The 22,791-nt window shown below is 44.0% G+C and overlaps 1 protein-coding gene across 3 annotated transcripts in view; it reads left to right on the top strand.

Moving 5' to 3' along the window:
* The window catches only part of LOC124031914 (integrin alpha-V-like), a 60,548-nt gene extending 55,431 nt beyond the window's left edge, over nucleotides 1–5,117 (top strand). Inside the window, exons 28-31 of one of the 3 annotated variants that reach the window (XR_006838189.1) lie at nucleotides 2,341–2,451; nucleotides 2,651–2,770; nucleotides 3,838–4,581; nucleotides 4,848–5,117. Coding sequence is in view for 1 of the 3 variants with exons in the window: in XM_046343760.1 (XP_046199716.1) it covers nucleotides 2,341–2,451; nucleotides 2,651–2,770; nucleotides 3,838–3,936 (330 nt within the window). In the remaining 2 variants the exon portion in view is untranslated. Of the gene's footprint in view, nucleotides 1–2,340; nucleotides 2,452–2,650; nucleotides 2,771–3,837 lie in introns of all 3 variants that reach the window. The other 2 variants (XR_006838193.1, XM_046343760.1) reach the window with 2 other exon arrangements.
* The last annotated feature ends 17,674 nt before the right edge of the window (nucleotides 5,118–22,791 follow it).

Consider the following 22,791-nt stretch of genomic DNA (forward strand, 5'->3'; position numbering starts at 1 on the left):
AAGAAGAGAAAACCCGCAGTGGAACTGGCTTCGAGTTTAGTTTGAAGGGACCTAGACGTTCTATACTAGCCTGGTGGTCCCAGATGTGTTTGTTCTGTATTGTACGTCCACTCAAGACTATAGGGGGGTGACCACCTTCCTCAAGATGAGACATTCCACCTACTGTAGTTGAAGCATACAGCAGGGTTGTGTTCATTAGGCACCAAACGGGGGTACATTGGGGGTACTATCTATCCAATGAGAAATGCCGTTTCTGATTTCCATTTCAAGACATGTGGCTACAGTGTACCCCAGTGGCGATTTTAGCATGTAAATCTTGGTGGGGCAAACCAACATTTTTTTGCATACCAGCAAAGCCACTACACAACACAACACTAAACAATACATGAATTGCACTATAACAGTGACAAACGGTGACCACAAACTGTTAGGACCTACATAAAGCTGTCCCCAACAGCAGAGTCCCAACACCTTACCACTGCTACACCTGTCTATCAGAGGAACCTTGTCTGGCAGTGAAACAGTTCATTCAGACTCATTTACTGCCTTTAAAAAAACATAGCTGATATGGCTGACTTGCTTAAACAAATGTTGTTTCTACTGACAATTGAGATGTACGAACTATGGGACGAATAGTGGATAAGAGGCAATGCATCATTTCGATTGATCAAGCTAGGATGGACATAGTCAATACAACTACTTGTTCAGCACTTTTGAAATGTACTGCAACATAATTCCGAACATGGGCTGTTCTTACATTATTCTCCCTGTACACCAAGTCAGAACCATATGATAAAAAAGGGCATATAAGCAGACAATGCTCTTACAATATTCAATAATATAATTTCTCTAAAACAGGTTAGAGGCTACTTGTGCACCACCAAGTCAGAACAGTAGGAGAAATTAAGATGGGAAAATAGACCAAATTATTAGGGTGAGGCACATGGGCTACTAACAGCTTACTACACAACATACACTTAGTATGACTTTCTTAGCTACATTATACATATCTCCTTGGTATATTATATCATTTATGCAGCGGTGTACAAGACATTTTTGGACTCACTTGAACAGGAAGGTGAAGCGGCAGTCCTTCGTGGGCAAATTTTGTCATCAAAGTCTGGCATTCTCTGGATTTATGGGGCTTTCAAGACTGGGAACTCAGCAAAAAAAACAAGGTCGAATCATGATGACGTCAGTGATCTTTAGTTAGCCACTGATTCCTTCCAAACCACTCATTGTTGAATTTACGATTTCCATCTTGTGTAATATTTATGTCCAATAGCCAATGAGCACCAATATGTTTTATTAATAATTTATCTTCATTATTTCTCTTCATATGACAAATATTAAAAAAGATTTGCCAGTAGATTGTCGACGTGATTCATGATGATGACTGCTAGCTTGCTAGCTAAGATAGTGAAAGTATAATGTTGACATGATCCGTCTAATCAAAGCTACGGTAGATATAATGTGATTTGACATCATTTTATCTGTGGCCAATGACCTAAAGCCTTCTTGGATGGGCACTTCTAATGTAACTCTATGGCAGCACCCAAGGGGCTTGAATTTTCAAGGTCTACCCTTAGATTTGGCAGTGACGTAGTGTCCCCATGAGTGACAGAACACTGAGCCAATCACGGCACAACAAGAGGACATTTACCAACCCCTATGCGCCGTATTTTCCTCTGGCTGCCCCAACACCACAGAAAGCACTGAGCTAGGCTGAAACACCTGAATCAAAAAAGACAAAAAGAGACCATGTTTGTATGGGAGGGTTTATTAACTAAATTATAAGTTGTTTTAGTTTTTTTTTTTGTTTACATTGTTTGCAAACTGATATGTGACACGTATTAATGCCAAAATAACATGCAACCAGGCAACCCCAAATTCCCTGAATGATGGGTCGCCACTGGTGTGCCCTAATGAACAAGAGCCTGGTACACCTGGTTGTAGCATAGTGTATGCTTGTTAAAGCTTGCTATTGACGCATCACACTGGATCTGCACAAATAAATCTGGCACCACCAGGCTAGCTATATGGGCCATAACTTAAATAGATCTGGCACCACCAGACTAGCTATATGGGCCATAACTTAAATAGATCTGGCACCACCAGACTAGCTATATGGGCCATAACTTAAATAAATCTGGCACCACCAGGCTAGCTATATGGACCATAACTTAAATAGATCTGTCACCCCCAGGCTACCTATATGGACCACAACTTAAATAAATCTGGCACCACCAGGCTAGCTATATGGGCCATAACTTAAAGAAAAACCTAGTACCTTTTTGATGTAATAAAATCGAGCCGTGATGGTGCGTTTCTTTCATCCAGACTGAGAGCCAGAACCGATCGTTCACCGTGAGATCCTCCGCTTCCTTCAGCGTCATAGAGATGCCTTATAACAAGAACCTGGTGTCTGAGCTGCCCTCCAACGCAATTACGGTGAGTCACATGACATGAACCAGGTCTGCCTCTGAAATGGAACCCCAGTCTCTGTAATCCACTACTTTTGAGTCCATAGGATCCTATATGGTTCTTTATGGCTGGTTACTACAACAGCAAATAGGTCATTTCCTTTGTCTCTGTGAATTGGATGAATAGAGATGTGTTGTATTGTAAAACCCTGTGATTTGTCCTTCAGGTGAGTATGTCAGTGATCTGGTTGCAATCTGATCCTGAACCTGTTCCCGGGTGGGTGGTGGCGCTGGCTGTGCTGGCTGGACTACTGCTGCTGGCTCTGCTAATCTTCATCATGTATAAGGTGAGTCAAACCTTTCCTTCCCTTGCCTCCTATCCTCTCCAATAAAGTTTCCAATAAAGTCCATCTAGTGGCCGGCGTTGAAAATTAGGCATAAGCTAGAAATTCAATCCCTTTTTTTGACAGCACACCTTTCGATTTAAAAGGAAACCTTCCATATGTCCATTGTAGAAGTGCTCAGAAAGTGACATTTTGGACCTGAATACCAAAACATTGGTGAGATAAAAGGTGCTCAAAGTTGATTTTTGCATATCCCAAAGTACCACGAGACATCAATGGAAAAGATAAACGGTTGAGTGTTTACGTCACTGGGAAAGATAAACGGTTGAGTGTTTTTACATCACTGGGAAAGATAAACGGTTGAGTGTTTACATCACTGGGAAAGATAAACGGTTGAGTGTTTTTACATCACTGAGAAAGATAAACGGTTGAATGTTTTTACATCACTGGGAAAGATAAACGGTTGAGTGTTTTTACATCACTGAGAAAGATAAACGGTTGAGTGTTTTTACATCACTGGGAAAGATAAACGGTTGAGTGTTTACATCACTGGGAAAGATAAACGGTTGAGTGTTTACATCACTGAGAAAGATAAACGGTTGAGTGTTTTTACATCACTGGGAAAGATAAATGGTTGAGTGTTTACATCACTGAGAAAGATAAACAGTTGAGTGTTTTTACATCACTGGGAAAGATAAACGGTTGAGTGTTTTTACATCACTGGGAAAGATAAACGGTTGAGATGGATGTCATTTAAAAGCTTACAAACAGGGTTTACAAATTATGTTATCATTTCTTGAATTTTTTATATTTTTTAATATTTTTTTATAGAAATGGTCATTTTTTAACCTTGTTTTCACATGTCAAGTCCTGAGTGGATGGGTTTCTAAGCCCCTTTGTAGACTGTAACTGCGTGTTCAGATAACAGCACTTTGTAGACTGTACCTGCGTGTTCAGATAACAGCGCTTTGAGATTCCTTCTGTAATGAAAAGCGCTATAGAAGTTTAATAAATAGAATTAGAGGACATAGGATCCTAATTGTCTGTGACTCCTCCCTCCCTCCCTCCAGCTGGGGTTCTTCAAGCGTGTACGCCCCCCTCAGGAGGACAACACGGAGAAGGAACAGCTGGCACCGCAGGAGAATGGTGACAGGAACAATGAAGCCTGAGACCTCCAGCAACCCCCGGAGGTCTCCAGACTTCAACACCAGGACCTGCATCTACACACTATCTCTCACAAGTAGAACATTTTGCAAATAAAAATAAATAAAAATCCCATCTAGCCAGCAGATATTCAGGAGACCTCATGAGCTGTCCTAACCAGTTAACAGTTACCAGTTGGTGTCTTGATAATAGAAAAAGGCAGTTAGTCAGTGGTTCCTGACCCATAGACCTGTTCCTGACCCATAGACCTGTTCCTGACCCATAGACAGGTTCCTGCACCATAGACAGGTTCCTGACCCATAGACAGGTTCCTGACCCATAGACAGGTTCCTGACCCATAGACAGGTTCCTACACCATAGACAGGTTCCTGACCCATAGACCTGTTCCTGACCCATAGACAGGTTCCTACACCATAGACAGGTTCCTGACCCATAGACCTGTTCCTGACCCATAGACAGGTTCCTGCACCATAGACAGGTTCCTGCACCATAGACAGGTTCCTGACCCATAGACAGGTTCCTGACCCATAGACAGGTTCCTGACCCATAGACAGTTTCCTACACCATAGACAGGTTCCTGCACCATAGACAGGTTCCTGCACCATAGACAGGTTCCTACGCCCATAGACCGGTTCATGACCCATAGACAGGTTCCTGCACCATAGACAGGTTCCTGACCCATAGACAGGTTCCTGACCCATAGACAGGTTCCTGACCCATAGACAGGTTCCTGCACCATAGACAGGTTCCTGACCCATAGACAGGTTCCTGACCCATAGACAGGTTCCTGACCCATAGACAGTTTCCTGACCCATAGACAGGTTCCTGACCCATAGACAGGTTCCTGCAACATAGACAGGTTCCTGACCCATAGACATGTTCCTGACCCATAGACAGGTTCCTGCACCATAGACAGTCAATTTCTTTTGAGTTGAAAGAATGTTTAGCTATTTCTATGATCAACCCATACATAATCTAGACCTACATGTGTCGCTATTGACAATGATTTCACAAGAGGCCTAATTCACATGATATGACTCAATAACTATAGCCACTAATGCAGGGCTGCCCAACCCTCTTCCTGGAGAACTAGTGTCCTGTAGGTTCAGTCCAACCCTCTTCCTGGAGAACTAGTGTCCTGTAGGTTCAGTCCAACCCTCTTCCTGGAGAACTAGTGTCCTGTAGGTTCAGTCCAACCCTCTTCCTGGATATCTACTGTCCTGTAGGTTACCAGTTCAACCCTCCAGGAAGAGGGTTGGACAGATCAAAATCAAATCAAATGAATTTATATAGTCCTTCTTACATCAGCTGATATCTCAAAGTGCTGTACAGAAACCCAGCCTAAAACCCCAAACAGCAAGCAATGCAGGTGTAGAAGCACGGTGGCTAGGAAAAACTCCCTAGAAAGGCCAAAACCTAGGAAGAAACCTAGAGAGGAACCAGGCTATGAGGGGTGGCCAGTCCTCTTCTGGTTGTGCCGGGTGGAGTGGAGATTATAACAGAACATGGCCAAGATGTTCAAATGTTCATAAATGACCAGCATGGTCAAATAATAGTAATCACAGTGGTTGTTGAGGGTGCAACAAGTCAGCACCTCAGGAGTAAATGTCAGTTTGCATTTCATAGCCGATCATTAGGAGTATCTCTACCACTCCTGCTGTCTCTAGAGAGTTGAAAACAGCAGGGTAGCACGTCCAGTGAACAGGTCAGGGTTCCATAGCCGCAGGCAGAACAGTTGAAACTGGAGCAGCAGCACGGCCAGGTGGACTGGGGACAGCAAGGAGTCATCATGCCAGGTAGTCCTGAGGGATGGTCCTAGGGCTCAGGTCCTCCGAGAGAGAGACAGAGAGAAAGAAAGAGAGAAAGAGAGAGTGAATTCGAGAGAGCATGCTTAAATTCACACAGGACACCGGATAGGACAGGAGAAGTACTCCAGATATAACAAACTGACCCTAGCCCCCCGACACATAAACTACTGCAGCATAAATACTGGAGGCTGAGACAGGAGGGGTCAGGAGACACTATGGCCCCATCCTATGATACCCCCAGACAGGGCCAAACAGGCAGGATATAACCCCACCCACTTTGCCAATGCACAGCCCCCACACCACTAGAGGGATATCTTCAACCACCAACTTTCCATCCTGAGACAAGGCCAAGTATAGCCCACAAAGATCTCCTCCAGGGCACAACCCAAGGGGGGGCGCCAACCCAGACAGGAAGATAACCTACAGGACAGTAGATCTCCATAAAGAGGGTTGGACTGAAAACCTACAGGACAGTAGATCTCCAGGAAGAGGGTTGGACTGAAAACCTACAGGACAGTAGATCTCCAGGAAGAGGGTTGGACTGAACATAGCTGAGAAACTTTATGAGTTGATTTTTGTGGCTAGAACTCAGTGTCTTTAGCATCCTAAAACCTACTCTGAGTTGTTGTTCTTAAACCAGATTCTAATATGATTCCTAGGACCTTTTCTGAGATGCTTTGTGGATACGGGGCCCTAGTCCTGTATGTATTCACAAAGCATCTCAGAATCAGTGTGGTGATGTAGGATCAGCCGTACCAGTACTCCTCCTGGGCACCTGGCTGTTTATAGCTGCATCTGGATGACACCTTCCTGTACTATATGGATGACAGGAAAAATAGTGGTTTGATTAAGTGCTGTTGTATATAATCTTTGACTTCCAGACTCGCTCTCTCTGGACCTCTCTCTCTCTCTCTCTCTCTCTCTCTCTCTCTCTCTCTCTCTCTCTCTCTCTCTCTCTCTCTCTCTCTCTCTCTCTCTCTTTATTCTACTGTTTATTTTAATGCGTCTTAGAAGCTGTGTCTACATAGGCAGCCCAATTCAGATCTTTTTGGACCAATCAGATCAGTTCGGGGGAAAAACATCTGATGTGAATAAGATCTGATGTGGTTGATCAAAAGATCAGAATTGGGCTGAATGTATAGACGTAGCCTTAGTGCACTAGACTTTAAGTTAAATGAATTGCTGCAACAATGTGAATATGAGACAGCAATTATGATATGTGGTGTAACTCAGAGGGATAGTTATTGAATAATATTGTCTTTAAAGACACGGCATGATTGGTGTTGAAATAATTTGGTATGGATCCTGCAAGGTGTTGATAGCAGGACATACTATGGGTTGTATTTACATATCAATACTTTGATGAATAATTAATTGATGTGTTGTTTCTGCTCTATAAAAATGTAAGGCAGTTAATATATAACTAGGTTTTTTAACCTTAATATGTTATTTTCCTACGTGTGTAGATGTACGAAAAATCACAAGTCTCTGTGTAAATGTAAAAAAAAAAAATGTTTCTATAAAATTACTTCCAAGAATGATTTTACCGATATTGGGTGATCATCACATTTGTTGTTCATATTAGAGTCACACTAGCCAATCAAACAGTCACACAGGAGTCACACTAACCAATCAAACAGAAACACAGGACTCACACTATTCAATCAAACAGAAACACAGGAGTCACACTAACCAATCAAACAGTAACACAGGACTCACACTAGCCAATCAAACAGTAACACAGGAGTCACACTCACCAATCAAACAGTCACACTAACCAATCAAACAGTAACACAGGAGTCACACTAACCAATCAAACAGTAACACAGGAGTCACACTAACCAATCGAACAGTAACACAGGAGTCACACTAACCAATCAAACAGTATCACAGGAGTCACACTAACCAATCAAACAGTAGCACTTATTCCCTACTTCACCTGTTTCTTCTCCCTTTCTGGTAGTATTATGTATCTTCATTTGGTGTGTTGTTCCATGGCAGGCGACACCACTTCGCTGTGAGCAGTGAATGGACTGGGGGACCGGCCCCTATTCACACTTCCAGCTCTTCCATCCTCGCTCATATTTCTCTTTGGGTTGTGTTTTTTTTATTTTTAAATGGTGATAATTATGTATTCTTTTCCCACAAGAAACAAACATGTTTCTGGTTGAGCTTATTCATTCATAAATGAAATGTTGAAATATACACATTTGATCCTGTTTTATTAACACACCAGAAAATCTGCCCTTTATCTGAAATGATAACTGACCTGAACCTTTACCGGAACTGATAACTGACCTGAACCATTACAGAACTGACCTGAACCTTTACGGAACTGATAACTGACCTGAACCTTTACAGAACTGACCTGAACCTTTACGGAACTGACCTGAACCTTTACGGAACTGACCTGAACCTTTACGGAACTGACCTGAACCTTTACGGAACTGACCTGAACCTTTACGGAACTGATAACTGACCTGAACCTTTACGGAACTGACCTGAACCTTTACGGAACTGAACCTTTTCGGAACTGATAACTGACCTGAACCTGAACTGACCTGAACCTTTACGGAACTGACCTGAACCTTTACGGAACTGACCTGAACCTTTACGGAACTGACCTGAACCTTTACGGAACTGACCTGAACCTTTACGGAACTGATAACTGACCTGAACCTTTACGGAACTGATAACTGACCTGAACCTTTACGGAGCTGATAACTGACCTGAACCTTTACGGAACTGATACCTGACCTGAACCTTTACGGAACTGACCTGAACCTTTACGGAACTGATAACTGACCTGAACCATTACGGAACTGACCTGAACCTTTACGGAACTGACCTGAACCTTTCCGGAACTGACCTGAACCTTTTACGGATCTGATAACTGACCTGAACCTTTACGGAACTGACCTGAACCTTTTCGGAACTGATAACTGACCTGAACCATTACGGAACTTGACCTGAACCTTTCCGGAACTGACCTGAACCTTTTCGGAACTGATAACTGACCTGAACCTTTACGGAGATGATAACTGACCTGAACCTTTACGGAGCTGACCTGAACCTTTCGGGAACTGACCTGAACCTTTTCGGAACTGATAACTGACCTGAACCATTACGGAACTGACCTGAACCTTTCCGGAACTGACCTGAACCTTTTCGGATCTGATAACTGACCTGAACCGTTACGGAACTGATAACTGACCTGAACCCTTACGGAGCTGACCTGAACCTTTACGGAACTGATAACTGACCTGAACCTTTCCGGAACAAACCTGAACCGTTACGGAACTGATAACTGGCCTGAACCTTTACGGAGCTGACCTGAACCTGTACAGAGCTGATAACTGACCTGAACCTTTCCGGAACAGACCTGAACCTTTACGGAACTGATAACTGACCTGGACCTTTACGGAGCTGACCTGAACTGATAACTGACCTGAACCTTTACGGAGCTGACCTGAACCTTTACGGAGCTGATAACTGACCTGAACCGTTACGGAGCTGATGACTGACCTGAACCGTTATGGAACTGATAACTGACCTGAACCTTTACGGAGCTGACCTGAACCTTTACGGAGCTGATAACTGACCTGAACCATTACGGAACTGACCTGAACCTTTCCGGAACTGACCTGAACCTTTCCGGAACTGACCTGAACCTTTTCGGAACTGATAACTGACCTGAACCTTTACGGAGCTGACCTGAACCTTTCCGGAACTGATAACTGACCTGAACCTTTCCTGATAACTGACCTGAACCGACCTGACCTGAACCTTTCGAACTGATGAACCTTTCGAACTGAACCTTTACGGAACTGATAACTGACCTGAACCTTTACGGAACTGATAACTGACCTGAACCGTTACGGAACTGATAACTGACCTGAACCGTTACGGAGCTGATGACTGACCTGAACCGTTACGGAGCTGATGACTGACCTGAACCGTTACGGAGCTGATAACTGACCTGAACCGTTACGGAGCTGACCTGAACCTGACTGAACCGTTAGCGGAGCTGAACCGTACCTGAAACCTTTACGGAGCTGATACTGATGACTGACCTGAACCTTTACGGAACTGAACCTTTACGGAGCTGATACCTGACCTGAACCTTTCGGAGCTGACGGAGCTGATACCTGACCTGAACCTTTACGGAACCTACAGACCTGAACCTGAACTGATAACTGACCTGGACCTACCTGAACCTTTACGGAGCTGATAACTGACCTGAACCGTTACGGAGCTGACCTGAACCTTTACGGAACTGATAACTGACCTGAACCGTTACGGAGCTGATAACTGACCTGAACCGTTACGGAGCTGACCTGAACCGTTACGGAGCTGATACCTGACCTGAACCGTTACGGAGCTGACCTGAACCTAGGAGTTAGGCTGCAGACAGACGGAGCAAAGAACTGAATAATAAATTAAATAAAAGTAGTGAAATGGGGATGACATCTGATTTTCCATTAGCTTCATACTCAGTCACCTATATATATATATGATGATTTGTATTTGATTAGGATCCCCATTGGCGGACGGGTCAGAGCTATGTGTGGGATCCTTGGGACGTCCCTAAACACTAACAAGCCCTACCCCATACCGTTTTAAATAGATTCCCATTGGCGGACGGGTCAGAGCTATGTGTGGGATCCTTGGGACGTCCCTAAACACTAACAAGCCCTACCCCATACCGTTTTAAATAGATTCCCATTGGCGGACGGGTCAGAGCTATGTGTGGGATCCTTGGGACGTCCCTAAACACTAACAAGCCCTACCCCATACCGTTTTAAATAGATTCCCATTGGCGGACGGGTCAGAGCTAACATGGACCCCTCTCTCAGACCCGAGACAACAATCAATACAATCAATACATGGACCCCTCTCTCAGACCCCGAGACAACAATCAATACATGGACCCCTCTCTCAGACCCCGAGACAACAATCAATACATGGACCCCTCTCTCAGACCCCGAGACAACAATCAATACATGGACCCCTCTCTCAGACCCCGAGACAACAATCAATACATGGACCCCTCTCTCAGACCCCGAGACAACAATCAATACATGGACCCCTCTCTCAGACCCCGAGACAACAATCAATACATGGACCCCTCTCTCAGACCCCGAGACAACAATCAATACATGGACCCCTCTCTCAGACCCCGAGACAACAATCACTGATCAATCCATAACATAGCAATGATAGATTTTGGCTACAATTTGAGTTTTAATTTCTCAGCCCCTCTCTGTCAAATAATCAGTTATCAATACAGTTATCAATACATAATGGTCAATAATATATACCAGCTTTCTCTCATACTCACCAGGTGACAGATGGAAGTCAGGAGAGATATGGCATGTCAATTTAGCCCATAATTTACAACGCCCTTCTTCTCAAAAGCTCATTGGAGGAGGAGTTCCGAGATGCGAACCTTAGCTCTTCTACTCCGATTGGGCGTTGAGAGGAATTGTGGATGGAGGAAGCAAAGATTCGACAACCAATAAAATGTTCAGACACAGACCCTGTACTCAGCCCCGTGCCTGCTGTTAGGGTCGGTATCCAGGAAGTGAGGGTTGATGTTGAAGAGCACTAGACCAGTGGCAGTGAAGGATGATGGGTACACGATGGGCATGGCATTAGTGGTGTTGATGCTGATAGTAGAGATGTTAGTACTGGAGCCCACCTAGGCCACACTGCACAGTAGAGGCATTAGTACTGGAGCCCACCTAGGCCACACTGCACAGTAGAGGCATTAGTACTGGAGCCCACCTAGGCCACACTGCACAGTAGAGGCATTAGTACTGGAGCCCACCTAGGCCACACTGCACAGTAGAGGCGTTAGTACTGGAGCCCACCTAGGCCACACTGCACAGTAGAGGCATTAGTACTGGAGCCCACCTAGGCCACACTGCACAGTAGAGGCGTTAGTACTGGAGCCCACCTAGGCCACACTGCACAGTAGAGGCATTAGTACTGGAGCCCACCTAGGCCACACTGCACAGTAGAGGTGTTAGTACTGGAGCCCACCTAGGCCACACTGCACAGTAGAGGTGTTAGTACTGGAGCCCACCTAGGCCACACTGCACAGTAGAGGCATTAGTACTAGAGCCCACCTAGGCCACACTGCACAGTAGAGGTGTTAGTACTGGAGCCCACCTAGGCCACACTGCACAGTAGAGGCATTAGTACTAGAGCCCACCTAGGCCACACTGCACAGTAGAGGCGTTAGTACTGGAGCCCACCTTGGCCACACTGCACAGTAGAGGCATTAGTACTGGAGCCCACCTAGGCCACACTGCACAGTAGAGGCGTTAGTACTGGAGCCCACCTAGGCCACACTGCACAGTAGAGGCATTAGTACTGGAGCCCACCTAGGCCACACTGCACAGTAGAGGCGTTAGTACTGGAGCCCACCTAGGCCACTCTGCACAGTAGAGGCATTAGTACTAGAGCCCACCTTGGCCACACTGCACAGTAGAGGCATTAGTACTAGAGCCCACCTAGGCCACACTGCACAGTAGAGGCGTTAGTACTGGAGCCCACCTAGGCCACTCTGCACAGTAGAGGCATTAGTACTAGAGCCCACCTTGGCCACACTGCACAGTAGAGGCATTAGTACTAGAGCCCACCTAGGCCACACTGCACAGTAGAGGCGTTAGTACTGGAGCCCACCTAGGCCACTCTGCACAGTAGAGGCGTTAGTACTAGAGCCCACCTTGGCCACACTGATGTGTGTTTTGTCCTATATTTATATTTAATTTATTTTTAATCCCGTCCCTAAAGGAGGCCTTTTGGTAGAGCGTTATTGTTAATATAATTTGTTCTTAACTGACTTGCCTAGTTAAATAAAAGTGAAATAAACATTTAAAAAAAAATCCTGTCTCTTATGTCCTGTGAAGGATGGAAGCGTTAGTACTGGAGCCCACCTAGGCCACACTGCACAGTAGAGGCGTTAGTACTGGAGCCCACCTTGGCCACACTGCACAGTAGAGGCGTTAGTACTGGATTCCACCTAGGCCACACTGCACAGTAGAGGCGTTAGTACTGGAGCCCACCTAGGCCACACTGCACAGTAGAGGTGTTAGTACTGGAGCCCACCTAGGCCACACTGCACAGTAGAGGCGTTAGTACTGGAGCCCACCTAGGCCACACTGCACAAGTAGAGGCGTTAGTACTGGAGCCCACCTAGGCCACACTGCACAGTAGAGGCATTAGTACTGGAGCCCACCTAGGCCACACTGCACAGTAGAGGCGTTAGTACTGGAGCCCACCTTGGCCACACTGCACAGTAGAGGCGTTAGTACTGGAGCCCACCTAGGCCACACTGCACAGTAGAGGCGTTAGTACTGGAGCCCACCTAGGCCACACTGCACAGTAGAGGCGTTAGTACTGGAGCCCACCTAGGCCACACTGCACAGTAGAGGCATTAGTACTGGAGCCCACCTTGGCCACGCTGCACAGTAGAGGCTTTAGTACTGGAGCCCACCTTGGCCACACTGCACAGTAGAGGCATTAGTACTGGAGCCCACCTAGGCCACACTGCACAGTAGAGGCGTTAGTACTGGAGCCCACCTAGGCCACACTGCACAGTAGCGGCGTTAGTACTGGAGCCCACCTAGGCCACAATGCACAGTAGAGGCGTTAGTACTGGAGCCCACCTAGGCCACACTGCACAGTAGAGGCATTAGTACTGGAGCCCACCTATACCACACTGCACAGTAGAGGCATTAGTACTGGAGCCCACCTAGGCCACACTGCACAGTAGAGGCGTTAGTACTGGAGCCCACCTAGGCCACACTGCACAGTAGAGGCGTTAGTACTGGAGCCCACCTAGGCCACACTGCACAGTAGAGGCGTTAGTACTGGAGCCCACCTAGGCCACTCTGCACAGTAGAGGCATTAGTACTGGAGCCCACCTTGGCCACACCATCCTTCACAGGACATAAGAGACAGGATTTTTTAAAAAATGTTTATTTCACTTTTATTTAACTAGGCAAGTCAGTTAAGAACAAATTCTATTAACAATGACGCTCTACCAAAAGGCCTCCTGCAGGGACGGGATTAAAAATAAATTAAATATTAATATAGGACAAAACACACATCACGACAAGAGAGACACCACAATTCTACATACAGAGAGACCCAATACAACAATACAACATGGTAGTAACACATCTTGGCACCAGCACAACGTGGTAGCAGCACAACATGACAACAACATGGTAGCAACACAACTTGGCACCAGCACAACATGACAACAACATGGTAGCAGCACAACATGACAACAACATGGTAGCAACACAACTTGGCACCAGCACAACGTGGTAGCAGCACAACATGACAACAACATGGTAGCAGCACAACATGACAACAACATGGTAGCAACACAACTTGGCACCAGCACAACATGGTAGCAGCACAACATGACAACAACATGGTAGCAACACAACTTGGCACCAGCACAACGTGGTAGCAGCACAACATGACAACAACATGGTAGCAACACAACTTGGCACCAGCACAACATGACAACAACATGGTAGCAACACAACTTGGCACCAGCACAACATGACAACAACATGGTAGCAACACAACTTGGCACCAGCACAACATGGTAGCAGCACAACATGACAACAACATGGTAGCAACACAACTTGGCACCAGCACAACATGACAACAACATGGTAGCAACACAACATGGCAACAACATGGTAGCAGCACAACATGACAACAACATGGTAACAGCACAACATGACAACAACATGGTAGCAGAACAACATGACAACAACATGGTAGCAGCACAACATGACAACAACATGGTAGCAACACAACTTGGCACCAGCACAACATGGTAGCAGCACAACATGACAACAACATGGTAGCAACACAACTTGGCACCAGCACAACATGGTAGCAGCACAACATGACAACAACATGGTAGCAACTCAACTTGGCACCAGCACAACATGACAACAACATGGTAGCAACACAACATGGCAACAACATGGTAGCAGCACAACATGACAACAACATGGTAGCAGCACAACATGACAACAACATGGTAGCAGCACAACATGACAACAACATGGTAGCAGCACAACATGACAACAACATGGTAGCAACACAACTTGGCACCAGCACTACATGGTAGCAGCACAACATGACAACACCATGGTAGTAACACAACTTGGCACCAGCACAACATGACAACAACATGGTAGCAACACAACTTGGCACCAGCACAACATGACAGCAACACAACTTGGCACCAGCACAACATGGCAGCAACACAAAACAGGGCACAGACAACAAAGGGCAAGAAGGTGGAGACAACAGTATGTCACGCAAAGCAGCCACCACTGTCAGTAAGAGTGTCCATGATTGAGTCTTATATCAAGGGACATTTTTATAGCACGTTTAATGATAATTTTATTCCCCATTAGATGATGTTCCTGTTACATTAAAAAAACGAATGTCATGAGCTCATATAAAGATTATATTTCTTGATGATGTGATGTTGTTCTTGGAAACTAAAAAACTAGAATCTGTATTAGAAAAGACACTAATGAAGTCTCTAGCAATATCTGCTGTAGCAATATCTGCGATCAGCTCACACTGTTAGAGAACGGCGTTACCCGAGATTTACCGTCCAAACCCACTCCCGTTTGCCAGGATAAGTAACTACGAGAAATGTACTTCTATGAACAGCATGACGCAAAATGGAAATGTTAAATAATATGCAATGTCGAAATCTGGTTTCTCTACAGAGTTCAATGCTCAGCTATCTGCATGATGAATCAAGAGTCATTTACATTTAAGTCATTTAGCAGACGCTCTTATCCAGAGCGACTTACAAATTGGTGCATTCACCTTATGAAGTCCAATGCTCAGCTATCTGCATGATCAATCAAGAGTTCAACAGTCCAATGCTCAGCTATCTGCATGATCAATCAAGAGTTCAACGCTCAGCTATCTGCATGATGAATCAAGAGTCCAATGCTCAGCTATCTGCATGATCAATCAAGAGTTCAACGCTCAGCTATCTGCATGATCAATCAAGAGTTCAATGCTCAGCTATCTGCATGATCAATCAAGAGTTCAATGCTCAGCTATCTACATGATGAATCAAGAGTCCAACGCTCAGCTATCTGCATGATGAATCAAGAGTTCAATGCTCAGCTATCTGCATGATGAATCCCAGTTCTATGCTCCTCAGCTATCTGCATGATCAAATCAAATCAAATTGTATTTGTCACATACACATGGTTAGCAGATGTTATTAATGCAAGTGTAGCGAAATGCTTGTGCTTCTAGTTCCGACAATGCAGTAATGAATCAGAGTTCAATGCTCAGCTATCTGCATGATTAAGAAATAGTTCTGAACAGTTGACACTGGAGCAGCAGCACGACCAGGTGGACTGGGGATGGGACAGACGGGAGTCATCAGACCAGGTAGGTCTGAGGCATGGTTCTCGGGCTCAGGTCCTCTGGGAGGAGAGAGAGAGAGAATTACAGGGAGCATAATTAAGATCTCACAGGACATCTGATAAGACAGGGAGCATACTTTAGATCACACTCATGATAAGACAGGAGAAATAGAGCAGATATAACAGGGAGAAATACAGCAGATATAACAGGGAGAAATACAGCAGATATAACAGGGAGAAATACAGCAGATATAACAGGAGAAATACAGCAGATATAACAGGGAGAAATACAGCAGATATAACAGGAGAAATACAGCAGATATAACAGGGAGAAATACAGCAGATATAACAAGAGAAATACAGCAGATATAACAGGAGAAATACAGCAGATATAACAGGGAGAAATACAGCAGATATAACAAGAGAAATACAGCAGATATAACAGGAGAAATACAGCAGATATAACAGGGAGAAATACAGCAGATATAACAGGGAGAAATACAGCAGATATAACAGGGAGAAATACAGCAGATATAACAGGGAGAAATACAGCAGATATAACAGGGAGAAATACAGCAGATATAACAGGGAGAAATACAGCAGATATAACAAGAGAAATACAGCAGATATAACAGGAGAAATACAGCAGATATAACAAGAGAAATACAGCAGATATAACAGGAGAAATACAGCAGATATAACAGGGAGAAATACAGCAGATATAACAGGGAGAAATACAGCAGATATAACAAGAGAAATACAGCAGATATAACAGGGAGAAATACAGCAGATATAACAGGGAGAAATACAGCAGATATAACAGGGAGAAATACAGCAGATATAACAAGAGAAATACAGCAGATATAACAAGAGAAATACAGCAGATATAACAGGGAGAAATACAGCAGATATAACAGGAGAAATACAGCAGATATAACAGGAGAAATACAGCAGATATAACAGGGAGAAATACAGCAGATATAACAGGGAGAAATACAGCAGATATAACCGGGAGAAATACAGCAGATATAACCGGGAGAAATACAGCAGATATAACAGGGAGAAATACAGCAGATATAACAGGGAGAAATACAGCAGATATAACAGGGAGAAATACAGCAGATATAACAGGGAGAAATACAGCAGATATAACAGGGAGAAATACAGCAGATATAACAGGGAGAAATACAGCAGATATAACAGGGAGAAATACAGCAGATATAACAGGGAGAAATACAGCAGATATAACAAGAGAAATACAGCAGATATAACAGGAGAAATACAGCAGATATAACAGGAGAAATACAGCAGATATAACAGGGAGAAATAGAGCAGTACTGAAGACGTGGTTTGACAATCTCCGAATGTCATGAAACTTGTTGGTGTGTTGCAACAGATGACTCTTTCCTTTCAACAAATGTCTGGTGCTTAGTTCGGATGCTGGAATTATATTACAGTGGATGAACATGTGGATGAACATGTGGATGAACATGTGGATGAACATGTGGATGAACATGTGGATGAACATGTGGATGTGGATGAACACGCTCAGGTGGCCTAGAGGAGACATTGGAAGTTGTCACGCCTGCTCCCACTCTTCCCCCCTGGCGCTCGAGTGTGCCAGGCTCCCCAGCATTACACACAGCTGTCGTCCGTCAGTCCGTCCGTCCGCCCGTCCGCCATGCGCATCAGGAGATTATTGGACTCATCTGAACTCACTTCTGTCATTAACTTCCCTATATCTGTCTGGTCCCCCGCTCTGGTCCCCCGCTCTGGTCCCTGCTTCAGCATTGATTTTCATATAACCTTATATACCCGTGTGCTGACGGTCCCCCCCTCTGGTCCCTGCATCAGCATTGATTGTCATATAACCTTATATACCCGTGTGCTGACGATCCACCCCCCTCTGGTCCCTGCTTCAGCATTGATTGTCATATAACCTTATATACCCGTGTGCTGACGGTCCCCCCTCTGGTCCCTGCTTCAGCATTGATTGTCATATAACCTTATATACCCGTGTGCTGACGGTCCACCCCCCTCTGGTCCCTGCTTCAGCATTGATTGTCATATAACCTTATATACCCATGTGCTGACGGTCCACCCCCCTCTGGTCCCTGCTTCAGCATTGATTGTCATATAACCTTATATACCCGTGTGCTGACGGTCCACCCCCCCTCTGGTCCCTGCTTCAGCATTGATTGTCTTATAACCTTATATACCCGTGTGCTGACCCTGTCCTGCTCCATGTCTGTTCCTGATTAAATGTTCAACTCCCTGTACCTGCTTCTCATCCCCAGCGTCGGTCCTTACAGAAGTATTCTAATCCGATTAAAACATTGTGACGGGTTTATGTTTATGCCACACATAAAAGGTAATACTTTTATTTTATTGAAATGAGAAATATTTAGGCGATTATGGAAGCATTCCGTTCGAGGAAAGCTTAGCGTGTGTTCAGATCAGATCGGAAAGGAGGCAGAACGCACGCTCAGCTTTCCTGAATAATAACTGTGCTTGCTGGGTGCAGAGTCCTATGGACACACTATGTAGGACGACTTGGGGAAATGATGATCAGACACAGACAATTTTAAAATAAGTACATCCAGATGTCCTGTACTGAGCTTTTTCCCAGACTTTATAATCTGTGAAGAATCGACCTACAACTGATCCACATGGAATTACTGGAATGAAACATTCAGATAACAGGGCTTTTAATCAAAGGACATTTTCACTGCAGTTTCAAAATCAAAATCAAACTTAATTTGTCACATGCGCCCGAATACAACAAGTGTAGACCTTACCGTGAAATGCTTGTTTAAAGAATCTTAGAACCCAGAGTAGAATTGTCCTCATTTGAAAACATGAACTCAATTATTCATTGCATTATGGGGAAGTTAACAAGTCTAGGTGGGATAATTTTATTGTCCCAAAGGCCATTTTTTGTTGTTGTGAGGTAAGCCAGTAAAAAAAAAGAAAATCGTAAAATATAAAATAAAAGTTGTACCCCTTGTAATAAAACTAAACAACCTTTGTGCGACATCACCAAGAGATGACAGCCTTTTGGTCGTCCCGCCTCCGACAACCAATGTAGCGAATGGAGGGACAAGGAAGTGAAACCGGGTCACTGTCATGAAAGGCAAGCATCCTACGCATCGTGCCAATAGGGTTAACCCACTTGATAGGAATTGTACCATGGCTCATATTACGAATATTGTGACAGTATAATGGTTTTGGAATGACAGTCACGGGGACCAGGCTCCAATCGGTTTTACGTAGCAAAATTAGATTTTTGTATTTATTTTTATACGTTGGATAAACGTATAGACTAAAAGTAAAGTATGGTAGATCAAATCAGCATGGTATCATTCAGGCCTACTTTGCATTCTGCCTTTGCCAACTGCTTTGCTTTCTCTTGTCCAGGTCGCAGTTGTAAATGAGAACTTGTTCTCATCTTGCCTATCCGGTTAAATAAAAGTGAAATGAAATGTTTTTAAAAATCCACATTTGATTAGGATGGTTTTTTGGGAGAATTTTTTTGGTTGAAAATAACTGTTTCAAGCATGCATCAGAGATTTTATAGAGCCTATATGCTATATATCTTACCTTTTATCAATGTTTACTTCAGGCTGACTACTATAATAACATGTTGAAGATAAATAAACAACTCAGAGGACGAGAGTACTAATGGGCAATAGGGAATTGTAAATAAGAGTTGGGTTTCAGTTCAACAGCTGTTAGAATCTGTGGAATGTCACTCCTAAACTCAGAGCTACATGTGCTGCGTTCTGGACATTGAGTCTAGAGTAGGATACTTGTTATATGGCCATTGGCCAGTTGTACTGCAAGAACTTCTGATTGGTCAACCCCAGGCTAGGGTGGGGGGGTTATGAAGCATCCTGTTCCTTTGTTCAGTGGAGAAAAGCTGAGGACAGGGGAGACTGAACATCTACCTCCCAGCATTACATCTATGAATTGTCCATCTCAAATAAACCTATTTTTCTCCCCCTGATTTGCTTTGAAGTTTGTGTTATTGTGTTATTGTGTTATTGAAGAATAACATCAATTGCCAACACCAGCATCTATTGAGTTCCAATGTCCCGTAAACTGAATGTCCAAATCAATTTAAAGAATCTACAAAATGAGTTTTCACAGCAACTCAATTCGCAAGGAAAGTAATTATCTAGCTAGCTGGAATTGGCTAAGGAAATATTGTCTTCTGTACTTGTTGTAGCAGTTAGTCTAGTTTTAAGTTCCTCGGCATACACATCACAGACAAACTGAATTGGTCCACTCACACTGACAGCGTCGTGAAGAAGGCGCAGCAGCGCCTCTTCAACCTCAGGAGGCGGAAGAAATTTGGCTTGTCACCAAAAGCACTCACAAACTTCTACAGATGCACAATCGAGAGCATCCTGGCGGGCTGTATCACCGCCTGGTATGGCAACTGCTCCGCCCTCAACCGTAAGGCTCTCCAGAGGGTAGTGAGGACTGCACAACGCATCACCGGGGGCAAACTATCTGCCCTCCAGGACACCTACACCACCCGATGTTACAGGAAGGCCATAAAGATCATCAAGGACATCAACCACCCGAACCACTGCCTGTTCACCCCGCTATCATCCAGAATGCGAGGTCAGTACAGGTGCATCAAAGCTGGGACCGAGAGACTGAAAAACAGCTTCTATCTCAAGGCCATCAGACTGTTAAACAGCCACCACTAACATTGAGTGGCTGCTGCCAACACACTGTCAATGACACTGACCCAACTCCAGCCATTTTAATAATGGGAATTGATGGGAAATGATGTAAATATATCACTAGCCACTTTAAACAATGCTACCTTATATAATGTTACTTACCCTACATTATTCATCTCATATGCATATGTATATACTATACTCTACATCATCGACTGCATCCTTATGTAACACATGTATCACTAGCCACTTTAACTATGCCACTTTGTTTACTTTGTCTACACACTCATCTCATATGTATATACTGTACTCGATACCATCTACTGTATGCTGCTCTGTACCATCACTCATTCATATATCCTTATGTACATATTCCTTATCCCCTTACACTGTGTATAAGACAGTAGTTTTGGAATTGTTAGTTAGATTACTTGTTGGTTATCACTGCATTCTCGGAACTAGAAGCACAAGCATTTCGCCACACTCGCATTAACATCTGCTAACCATGTGTATGTGACAAATACAATTTGATTTGATTTTATTTTATTTGACAGCTACTTTTGTAAAAACATTTCGACAGTGACAATGTAGTCTCTTCCAGTTGGTGTCAAGCCATACTCATCTCGGTTACCCAGAAGTACGTCTCTTTCGAAAGTTCACTTTATTGCCGTTTACATGCAAATCATTTGAATTTGTATTAGACCGCCATCTAGTGGTAAATTATCGTTATATTTCTTTGTGATAAATCACATGACAACAACTTTGTCTCATGCCCTTAACCTTGTTGACTAGTAGCCCATTCATAAAAATAACCTCTGTCTCATGCCCTTAAACTTGTTGACTAGTAGCCCATTCATAAAAATAACCTCTGTCTCATGCCCTTAAACTTGTTGACTAGTATCCCATTCATAAAAATAACCTCTGTCTCATGCCCTTAAACTTGTTGACTAGTAGCCCATTCATAAAAATAACCTCTGTCTCATGCCCTTAAACTTGTTGACTAGTAGCCCATTCACAAAATAACCTCCGTCTAATGCCCTTAACCTAGTTGACTAGTAGCCCATTCACAAAATAACCTCAGTCTCATGCCCTTAAACTTGTTGACTAGTAGCCCATTCACAAAATAACCTCAGTCTCATGCCCTTAACCTTGTTGACTAGTAGGCCATTCACAAAGTAACCTCAGTCTCATGCCCTTAACCTAGTTGACTAGTAGCCCATTCACAAAATAACCTCCGTCTAATGCCCTTAACCTTGTTCACTAGTAGCCCATTCACAAAATAACATCCGTCTCATGCCCTTAACCTAGTTGACTAGTAGCCCATTCACATAATAGCCTCTGTCTCATGCCCTTAACCTTGTTGACTAGTAGCCCATTCATAAAAATAACCTCTGTCTCTTGCCCTTAAACTTGTTGACTAGTAGCCCATTCATAAAAATAACCTCTGTCTCATGCCCTTAAACTTGTTGACTAGTAGCCCATTCATAAAAATAACCTCTGTCTCATGCCCTTAAACTTGTTGACTAGTAGCCCATTCATAAAAATAACCTCTGCCTCATGCCCTTAACCTTGTTCACTAGTAGCCCATTCACAAAATAACCTCAGTCTCATGCCCTTAACCTAGTTGACTAGTAGCCCATTCACAAAATAACCTCCGTCTAATGCCCTTAACCTTGTTCACTAGTAGCCCATTCACAAAATAACATCCGTCTCATGCCCTTAACCTAGTTGACTAGTAGCCCATTCACATAATAGCCTCTGTCTCATGCCCTTAACCTTGTTGACTAGTAGCCCATTCATAAAAATAACCTCTGTCTCTTGCCCTTAAACTTGTTGACTAGTAGCCCATTCATAAAAATAACCTCTGTCTCATGCCCTTAAACTTGTTGACTAGTAGCCCATTCATAAAAATA

This window comes from Oncorhynchus gorbuscha, linkage group LG01 (genome assembly GCF_021184085.1).
Source record: "Oncorhynchus gorbuscha isolate QuinsamMale2020 ecotype Even-year linkage group LG01, OgorEven_v1.0, whole genome shotgun sequence".
In the NCBI taxonomy this organism is placed as follows: Eukaryota; Metazoa; Chordata; class Actinopteri; order Salmoniformes; family Salmonidae; genus Oncorhynchus; species Oncorhynchus gorbuscha.